We start from the raw sequence: 10,817 nt of genomic DNA, 5'->3' as shown, positions 1-10,817 counted from the left end.
GTGTTGAGAGACTTCAGGGGGAGCAGGGTCCAAGCCTAGTGACCAGTTAGGATGCTGCTGAAATTTTTCACCTGAGAGATGGGGTGACAGTAACAGAGTAGTGAGATCTAGTCAGATCTGGGCGTGTCCTGAAGGTAGAGGCCACCTGATTGGCCGATGCATTGGCCATGTGGTGTGAGACAAGGAGACTGTGGGGGAAATTGCATGTGGCAATACTATGGTCGGATCTCAGTAAAGATGAACTTCCAACATTATGGGAAACTGAGCTGGGAGGATGAGTTGATGTGTTCAAGACCCCTAAGAGCAGCCAGAGGCAAAGCAGGTGACAGAATCCAGGTCCCATTCAGGCAATGACGGGGAGCCCAAGGCTACAAACTTGGCTGATGCCCCTATTCCCTGTAGTCCAGCCCACATCCTTGGACAGGGAACCAGACAGCGGCCCTTTCCCCCTTCACAAGGGTTCTGTCTGTCAATGTCCTTCCTGGTTCTCCTTAATCCAATTAAAGAATGAGCTTCCATGAGTTATGGACTAGAAGGCACAATAATTATTTTTACAATAATAAAAATTATCCCTCTGAGTCACAGATGTAGAGGCAGCTCACCAAACCTAAGCCTGAGTCAATATTGACATAGCCCCGCCCACTCAGCCCACCCCAGGGCTGATCTTCAATAACCAGATGGGAGTCGGCAACTCTTCCTTTACTTCACAGATAGGTGGCACGAAATTACCTGCAATAAATTGCATATTGCCATCTGAAATAAACTGCCGTCCACGGCCAAAAGCCACGTCCTTGTAGACCCCACTCAAGCACTCTGAGGTGCCTCTGTTGCAAAGAAAGTTTTCCAAGTGGGATGGGAGACATACTTTCCAGCCTGATGATTAAAGGGCGTGTGTGGGCCAGAATCAGCCTGGGAGATTTGAATAACTTAAACCTCCCAGTACCTTCAAAGGTGCTATCCTTTCCACTTGGCTATATTTAGTTTTCTTTGCTTTTTGAAAAAGAGTGGAGGCTGCTCCAGTCTGTGTCTCCCTTGGTTTTCCCCAGACACCGTAAATGATATTGGCCTCCTCCCAGCTCCGCAGCTCACAGAGTGAAAATCTATTCCTCCTTCTCTTGCCACGTTTAATAAACTTTATCTAGAACTATTTCTTGTGCAGTGGCAAAACACAGCGCTTACATAATGGACTATTTCAGGAGCACTGTTCTCTTGGGCTCTGAAACACAGCCTGATTTCTTTAGTGCTGTGTGATTCAGGGAATGTGCTACCTCTGAGAAGAAAGGAGTCCTGAAGCCGAGATTATAAGGGTAGCAAGAGCGTGTCCCACTAGCCTAAGAAACCTTGTGGTCAAACAAGGCCCCTCTAGAAATATGCAGGGGGAAGTTCATTTTTTATCACACTTACTGAGGCAGCTGTAGGCAAAGCACAGTGTCCTCCTAGACCTGACACTTTTCCACTCCGTCCATCCAGACCTAGGGATGACGAGCAGGTCATAAGCTCATTTGGGGTCATACTTAATGGAGAGAGGGCTGGAGCCTCACTCACTGGACGGCAGGAGGACGTGGGGTCCAGACTCAGGCCCAGTGAAGACTGTATGAGTGGGTCATTCAAGAAGGCAGCATTCAGGGATCAAAGTCAAGGTAAGAGCATAACTTCAAAGAATAGGCTCTGGATAGAATAGCACTCTCCTGGGAACCAAGCCAACCCAGCCAGTTGTTGAGTCCTCGTCTCCAGTGGACTAATATATTCCAGCCATCTCCAGAGCTGAGGGCAGGATTGCTCAGCCCTGCTTCTATTGACATCTGGATACCTCTCTTGTGGGGTTGTCCTATGCCTTGTAGGATATTTAGCAGCATCTTAGACCTCTACCCACCAGGTGCTAGCAGCAACCCACCCCCAACCTTTTTGGGACAACCAAAAAAGTCTCTGGACATTGCTATATGTCTCCTGGAGGGGACAAAAACAGCCTGCCATTGACAACCCCCAGTCTAGGATGGCCCATCTTTTTGGTTTTCCAGGAATCCATGCTTGATGTTCTTTGGATGCAGAACTTTCCATTTTACAATCCAACCTGTCCTAAATTTGCCCTAATCCTGCCAAATCTCCACCCCTTCTCGTGTCTGAGCCTCCTGTCCTGAGAGCTTCTCGCTTACACAGGCATCACCTGACATCTGATTCAAATCCTGACTCAGACGCGTGACGGAGCCAGAAAACTGGCTCTCGGTGATGGTGCTGCTGCTGGTGGGCAGCCACATCTGGAGTGGCAAGAGCCTGGGTGAGAAAGCTGTGCCCTTCCTTGCAGCCAAGGCTTTCCACGGGGCTGGTCCTTCAGGGCTGCCCCCTGGCGGTTGGAGCCATGCTTCCCAACGCAGGCTGCACATCAGAGTCAGCTGAAGAACTTGAAAAGAAATGACTGATGCCCAGCCCCCAATCTCCAACACTCTGACTCCATTGGTCGGTGTTGGGATCCGGAATGGCAGGTTTTTTGAAGACTCCAGGTGGTCGTGATAAGGAACCAAGACTGAGAACTCTTTTGATCAGGGGCTAGAGGCAGTATCAACACCTACACATCTGTAAAGACACTTCCAGGATGGGCACTGTCCAAGGCAGAGGCCTTTCCTGGACTCTTGGTCTTCAGGCCAGGGCTGGCTGCCACAGGTCCACTCCAGGTGTGAGAGTCCCACCAGGGATGATGACCTTGGCTGATGTGTCCTCCCCTGAGAGGCAGCAGTGAGTCAGGAGCCCTCCCCTGGGCCCTGGTGCTCCCTCAGCCATGGGCAGCATTCAGCCTCCTTAGGGGACTTCTGCTTAGCTGGGTGGGCTAAAACAAGCTGCTCTCAACACTTAAACCACCAGCCATGGGAGCAGTTCCCTCAACAACTTCTTCAGAAAGAACGCATTTTGGGCCAGACCTTGGGCAGGAAGGTAGAGGAGATGTTCAGTCTGTGACTGTTTATGGAGTGTGTGGCCTGTGGGTGGGGATGGAGGCATGAGTCACCCACTCACCTGCTGGGTCTGCCAGCTGACGTGGGGCACAGACACCTGGCTCTGGCCAGGTGACAGCAGATGCCAATGTGCTCTGGGCCTGCAGAAGAACTGCCCTTTGCTGTCTAGCATCCTGGGCTGTGGGAAATGAGAGAGAGGGCCAGAGCCACTAGACAGAACTCACCATAGGAGGACGATCAGAGGGGAGCCAGGGCCACCCCCATCTTCTTGGTGTCACCCTTTGTGGCTTGTCTCCAGTTTCTAAAAACTAACAGCAGTGACTTGAGGAAATAAGCATTTGGTCTTCTACATGACAAGTAGGGGAGGGAGGGAGAGAGAGTCGAATGCCTAGGGTGGGAACTGGGTGCACCAACTTCCGTCTCTTAATTAGAAAAATCATGATATCAGATTGGTACCAAAAAAGCTGGAGAGAAAATATAAAGTGCTATAAGGACAAGGTTTTGGTAGTTGACAGTTTTGCCCAAGGGTGGCCAATGGCCTTCAGGAGATGTTGCTTATTCTACAAGGGGATGGTTCTTGGAACCAGGACTTTGGACTTCACTGTTCCCCATCCGCCATCTTGGATTGACCCTACCCAAATCAAAACAGCCAATTAAAACACTCCTTGATCCTCCATTTTAGACATCTTTGTTATTGCTTTCCATTTTACAACAACAAAAAAAGCCATGTTTGGAGAGCTTGACACATTTTCTCTAGTAAGATTTCACTGAATATGAAATTTTCCAGCATATTCTTTCTTCACCCAAGAGACAGGAGGGCTTGTTCTGGATTGACTCTTTGTTCCATTTACCCCCAACCTTGGCTACGTTCCTGGTGACTTATGTGCTAATGTGGGAAGGATGAGAGACCTAGGGGAAAAGTAAAGCAGATCTTGTCTCAGGTCTTGATGACAGCCTGTTTGTTTTTCCTCCCATCAGTCAAAAAAGAAGAGGTGCTGGTCAGAGCTGGGGAGTACATGAGCCAGCTACTGGAACAAGGATTTCTGCACTTCTTTGTCACAGCTCGCATCAATGAGACCAAAGACGTTCTGGCCAAGCAGAAGTCCACTGTGCTGACCATCCCCAAGGTCATCATCAAGGTCAGTTTTAGCATCTCAGAGAAGAGAAAAAGGCAAGGTTGTTCATTAGATATGTGTGTGTGTGTGTGTGTGTGTCCTGCTCCAAAAAAAAAAAATAATAATAGAGTTAGGATCCTCCTGTTCTTTGAAAGAACTAATCTGCCCTATATATAGTCACGCACATATAACACTCCTCGTCTCTCCAGATTTAAATATATAGATGTGACTGCAGATATAAATATAACCTGTGGATATAAACACACTTGTGGAGGAAGATCAAGATGCGTAATGCATTACAGAGACTCAGAACTTTCCGTGTCTCTGGACTAAAGTGGGTCAGGCATGCCATATGATATGTGAGCCGCCTGCGTCACCTCCATCTGCGTCCTGGACAGTGGGATTGTTCACAGAGGTATAATTTTATACAGTAGGATCATAAGCTGAAATGTACAGTTCCGTGACAATGACTTTCGCAATCAGTAGCAGAGGCTCTCCAACACCCCAGGAAGTTCCTTTCTGCTTTTCCCTCTCAATAACCCCCTCGCCAATACCAAGAGGGCCACTTTCCCAACTTCCGTCACCGGGGGTTTGTTTTGTCCACTTAGCTGATGGTTGCAATGGTGCCTCACCAGGCACCACCAGACATTTCTGTGAAAAGCCCCCAGAGCCATGGCAGGGGAGAGCTGAGGGTGGGCGGGAAACAGGGAGCCTACTTCTCCTGCTTCCCAGGGGCACCACTGCAGCTTTGGATAGTGTCTGTCATCAGCCACCCCTTGAGACCCCTTTGCACCCTGGAATCAGGAATCTGAGCAGCTGGCAGGGAGCTAGGGGGGGTGACACTTCCTGCCACTTACCCAGGGCTGAGAGCCCTTCCCTAGGATCTGGAGAACATTCTTCTTGAAGTGGTTACATGATAAGCAGGGATCCCGAGCAGCTGCATTCCCCTAAAGTGGTAATGAATCAAAGCTCCATAATAAGCCCATGATATCTTAATGGCCTTCCAGGTGGGGGACAGTGGGCCCAAGTGGGCCGAAGTGGGGAGTAGGCCTTCTCTCTTGTGAATCATTTGTAAAGATGGTAATGGTAACCATCGGGTGGCATTCAAAGTGGCGGCTTTCTTTGGGGACATTTTTTTTTCTTTCAGTGACTGGGTTCTGAATGCCATTATCAAAGCTTCACATGTATCAATGGGTTTTGAATACTCAATAACCCCAGGAGGTAGGAAGTAGCACATTTCCACTCCACCCATGAGAAAACTGAAGGTCAGATAGGCTGTATAACTTGTCCAAGGTCACACCAGCAAGTAGGAGAGCTGGGCCTCCAAGCCTCGCAGTCTGGCTTATAGAGGCAGGGCTGGGAACTGGCTCCCTCCGCCAACTTTCTTGGTTTGTTCCTGTGTGGAAGGCACCTGAGCCACCCTAAGATGAGATCCACCTGAACCTGAATACGATGGTACTGCCCATTGGGGAACATGGAATACTCCAAGCCCCCTTTAGCTCTTTCACCCCAGTTACCACCTATAGACCCACCATGAACCTAAAAGGCCTTAAGAGCCGAGATTAAAATGAGGATGTGAAGGTTGCAGGCAAAATCAGAAACACATGCAAAACAGAGGAGTGTGTCCTGGGGCCACCCCAGGGGTGCTTCATGCTGAGAGAACTGGAATTCAACAGCTTGAGGCACAGAGGGCCACATCAGGGAGGTCTGCCCTGCTCCCTGCCCAGGAAGGCTGCCCCTTCATGGCTGACTGTCCTTGGAGAAGTGTGCCAGGCCCACCCCAGCTGCACAGTGGAGACATCTTTGGCTGTTTTCTTGGGGACGTTGAACAGGGCCTGTCTATGGACCCTTTCTCACCAGGGGCGAGGCCTGCAAACTCACCTAATTACAAAGCAGTGGCTCGTCCCCAAGAGTGCCTCAAGAGAAAGCTTTTCACGCTATGGAGGCTCACATCGCAGCACAACATAGAATTTAATTGCACCACTGATAATAATCTGGATGTATGAAGGAAACGGATACCTTTGATCTTTTAGGCATTATTAATTTGACAGAGCATTTGTTCTCTTCTGGGTTTACGGAAAGAGAAGTTTCATTCCCCACGAGCAGAATCAGAAATACCTTACTCCACAAGTGAGCGGACCTGGGCCAGGAGGGTATACTTTACAAAGAGTTGTTTCCATTTGGTTTGGTTTCCACCAAGGAATCAGGAAGGCTGTACCCAGTGGAAACTAATTTAGAGGCAGGACATTTGACTGAGACTGGAGTGTGAGGGAGATTTGAAATCTGGCTTTTGTCCAGTGTCACGTTTGTTCAGGAAAGAGGTGAGGGTGTGGCAGCGCACATGAGCCTTAACCACCAACCTCCTGAACCCCAAGGGTAAACCAAATCCGAATGGGGCAGGAGGTGTTCCTAGGAAGTGTCTCACACCCTCAAAAACCGCAGAGGCATCTCCAACCTGTGAGAGGACCTTCCTCATTCTGGAAACTCTGGCTACAAGATGGGGCGCCTGGGACCCAGCTTAGCTGACTGGTGATAGGAAATCCAGGACCATGGTCTGCAGATGACAGTTCTTACACTGCAAGAGATGGGGGCAGGGAAAGAAGACCCGAGGAAGACCAGGGAGGAGAGGGAAGAGAACAGTAGGAAAACATGGAATTGAATTGTCGCACAGGAGACCTCAGCAAGATGAGTTAGATGCGTGGTATAAAACAGGAGCTGGAGAGGGAGTTAAATGCAAGCCAAAGTGCAAAATCTACAATGGCTTGGAGGTCCAGCATTATCTAGGACATGCGTACCCAAATGCTAGGAAAATGCTAGAATCCTTCCTCTTTCTTTTTGAGCCTGAAATGGACTCCCCACTGACTGAATCTCCCAAGGTCACCATGGATCAAAGTGCCAGGCATGGGGTGGAAAAACAGGAGAGATGATAAGTTATGGGGACATGGCCCTCGGATCCTTAGCTCATGGACAAGAGGAGGGATAAGGCCAGCACACGGTGCTAACAGTGATAGCAGCTGTGATCTATTAAGCACAAAATTACTAGGCACTTCTCTCTCGTATTATCTTTTTGAATCCTCCTTGTCACCCTACAAGGTAGGGAGGTATTAGTAGAATCTTCATTTTTCAGATGTCCAGAGAAGATAGTACCTTGCAGCATAGGGCTCTGAGGCCAATTATAAGAGTTCAAAACCTGTTTTCTCAACATAATACCTGTGTAACTCTGCACAGATCATTGCACCTCTCTTAGATTCTGTTTTCTCGGGTGTGTCATAAAGGTGATGGCAATGCTGGTTTCCTGGGGTTCTTGTGAGTTTTTAATGAGCCAGTGGATGTCTGCTGCCTGAGTCACAATAAACACCTGGTATATGTTGGTTGCTGCTATTATTGCAATTGCGTCTGTTTGCAAGTGACTTGCCCATGATGGCGCACCTGGTGAGGGAAGGTGAGAAGCTTCTAATCTGGGTCCTTCTGATTCAGAAGGATATGCAGGTAACCACTGGGCTGCCTTGCTCTCACCCTGGGACTCTCCCAGGAAGCAGGGTTGAGGACTGCTTTGAGACTAAGAGGTCTATGTGTTTCGAGAGAGGAGAGATCACTCAAAGTTGAATGCTCATGACTTAAGACTGTAGAAGGGTAGCTGATCCTCGATGAATGGATGGCATTTAACCAATACAGATGGATGGAGAGAGCATTCCAGATACTAGAAGAAACCATGAGCAAGGGCAGGCAGGAGGCAGATGGCAGGTGTGGAGAGCAGCAAAGAGCCAGCCTTGGTTGGGATGGAGGTTGGAAGCCAGGCCTGAGTAGTGATGACCCAAGAAAGGCAGCTTAGGGCCGTTTGGAGGTGAGTGTCACATTTATGGACGAGAGCTTTGCAATTGACTCTGTGGACAAGAGGCTTCAGTCCACAGAGCATGGCTAGAACCTGGTCATCAACTCTGTCCTCCCCAGAGCCCTCCTTTCTTTCTCTTCGAGGTCTTGGACAAAGCATTTTCTGGTAACTTCAAGCTCAGCTGATACTGGAGTCACCTGGCAGCTAGACTCCAGCTGCTCTTACCCAGCTTCCTTTTTAGACGTTCCTGGAAGGTATTGGGCCCCACCTACCTGCATCTAAGTCATTATCAACCCAAGCCATTAGACCAATGGCCACATGTTCTTATATCCCAATGGATTCCATCTTGGATTTGATTTGTCCTCGTGGCAATAAAGATTGGGTTTGGGTTAAATTTGTTTCCAATTAACGATTCCCAGCACCCACCATGTGTGAGTCATGGTGTGTGATCCTCATATGGAAAATGGCAGGGAGAGACAGTCATTAAACTTTAATGAGCACACATATCTTTCCTCATGCTATCAAAATATTTTGATGAGAAAGTGTATTTTATTAAAAGCAGACATAGAATCTTTCTCTGCCTTCCCATGTGCTGATTGTTGTAAGCTGATTTAAGTTAGGAAAAAGCTCTTCAGCATTTTAATTTATAATGAACAGCTGGGTTTTTGAAGAGGATGGGGCCACAGGGGGGAATCCAGCTGGTGTCCAGGCTACAGAGTGGCTTGTCTGGGGCCTGTGGCCCATAACATGGGAACAGCAACCAATGCCTTTCTGCCATTCTGAGGGCAGGTTTTATGGTTTTCAGTCCTCATGGAAATCAACTGCAACAAGACAACCAGGAGGATCAGCAGCAACCCCTGAGGTAGAGAAAGAGAATCGCAGTGGCTAAGACATGGGCGGGGCTCAGATTTCCTGGTTCATCATCCTATCTGGGCTGTTTGGGGCTAATATCCACTTCATATGTAAAATGGTGACAATAATAATAGGTCTTACAAGAAGTATCTCTTTCAACACCCCCAGAGAGTGTTCAGGGACTTCTTCTGGGCAGGCTTCCCTTAAGGGCAATACCTGGACAGACTGTGTCCATATGGGATGAGAGGGAAACGGGGGACCAAGTCCAACCCACGCATCATTTTCCAAGCCCTACAGCCTTGTGGGGAGCTGCATTCACCATAAGAAAGGGTTCCCTACTCAGGCACCATGGTGTTCCCCTGCAATCCCGGCAATTCAGGAGGCTGAGGCAGGAGGATTGCAAATTCAAGGCCAGCCATGGCAACTCAGCAAGACACTGTCTCAAAATACAATTTTTTTTAATATTTATTTTTTAGTTGGACACAATATCTTTATTTTATTTATTTATTTTTATGTGGTGCTGAGGATCAAACCGAGGGCCTTGCATGGGTTAGGCAAGCGCTCTACCACTGAGCCACCACCTCAGCCTTCAAATTTTTTAAATAGGGAAAGGGGATGTTGCTCAGTGGTAGAGTGCCTCTGGGTTAAATCTCCAGGACCAAGAAAAAAAATTAAAAAGAAAGAAAAGAGGGGCTCCCCCGCTACCTGGCCCAGGGGCACTGCAGCTCAGCCTCGCATCCACATCTCTTCTGACTGCCGACACTAGTGGGGTTGGCCTCAGCCAGAGTCCTGACATTTTGTTCCAGCTGGAGCCTTTCATTAAATGTCCACGATTCTTACTGACATTAACCTTGGAATCCTCAGATTCCCTGCTGCCCATGTCCTTGAGCGAGGCAGGCGGGGCTGCTGAGATGAGTGCTGGGGTCCTGCTCCTCCAGCATCAAAATTCATACACCTTCATCCCAAGGACAAATTAAACTTGGGGGAACCACCAAGAGACAGCCACTAGGTGAGATGTGAGCTTAATCTTTTTCTTAGTTAGAACCCAAATATCCCAATCTTGTCATCAAACCATAATAAGAAAACAGAGCCTGTGTTCTGATCATCCTGAGCCCTGATCATTTTCCTCTGTGTTATCACGCTGTGATAAATGCCTGAGGTAAAGCAACTTAAAGGAGGAAAGGTTTATTTTGACCCAGGGTTTCAGAGGTTTCAGTCCATGGTGCCTGGACCCTATTGTTTGGGGCCTGCAGTGGCTCAGTACTCATGGCAGGAGTGTGTGGCAGAGGAGGCTGCTCACCTCATAGCAGCCAGGAAGTAAGAAGAGCAAGGAGAAGGGGCTGGAGGACCAGGATCCCTTCAAGGACACGCCCCCAATGACCTAACTTCCTCCCATGGGGCCCCACCTCTTAAAGGTCCCACCACCTCCCAATGGCACCACAGGCTGATGACCAGATCTTTAACACATGGGCCTTTGGGGTGTGTTCCAGATCCAGGCCATAATGCTCTCCGTGCCTCTAACCAAGCCCATTCTCTCTCTAGCTTTCCTGTGCTCTCAGTGACTCCCTCCCCATCTCTAGAACTCAGCCCACCTCACCCTTCAAGAGGGAAGTCAGGGGCGGGGACCAGCAGGGAAGTGGATTTCTCCATTTCTCTATGGTTCTCCTCTCTGTGCCTCATCCCTCCCCTAGGGGGATGTACCGGTGGAAACTGCCTCACCATCAACCAGGAAATTTTGTTCTCCCTTAAAAGCTCAGATTTCATAAATGCTAGTATGTTTCAGATGCTGTGCCATCTGAATATTACATTGAATTGTGCCAGTAACTGCATTTAAATAACTAAAGACCAGAGATTTCAAGTGACCTGCCCAAAGGACACACAGTGGCAACCCCCCACAAGGTCTTCAGACCTTGAGTTCAACTAACTTTCTCCTTAGCCTCCCTTGGAAGATCATCACACACACACACACACACACACACACCCCTACGCTCTTCCCAGACACACTGCCCCAGGCCATCTGTGGAGGAAACAAAACACTCTGTGAGTTCCTGCCACCAGGGACTCTGAGCAGGT

The 10,817-nt window shown here is 48.8% G+C and overlaps 1 protein-coding gene across 1 annotated transcript in view; it reads left to right on the top strand.

Annotated features, from left to right (window-relative positions):
• Positions 1 to 10,817, top strand: part of F13a1 (coagulation factor XIII A chain) — a 164,088-nt gene that overhangs the window by 137,808 nt on the left and 15,463 nt on the right. Inside the window, exon 13 of the mRNA XM_046453537.2 lies at positions 3,924 to 4,084. Within this exon, the coding sequence (XP_046309493.1) occupies positions 3,924 to 4,084 (161 nt within the window). The remainder of the gene's footprint in view (positions 1 to 3,923; positions 4,085 to 10,817) is intronic.

The sequence above is a fragment of the Marmota monax genome, unplaced genomic scaffold (assembly GCF_021218885.2).
Source record: "Marmota monax isolate L192 unplaced genomic scaffold, Marmota_monax_Labrador192_F-V1.1 WCK01_AAM20220418_F8-fsc00029, whole genome shotgun sequence".
Taxonomy (NCBI): domain Eukaryota; kingdom Metazoa; phylum Chordata; class Mammalia; order Rodentia; family Sciuridae; genus Marmota; species Marmota monax.
The sequence above is the reverse complement of the archived record's forward strand: the minus strand, read 5'-3'. Positions and strand labels throughout refer to the sequence as shown.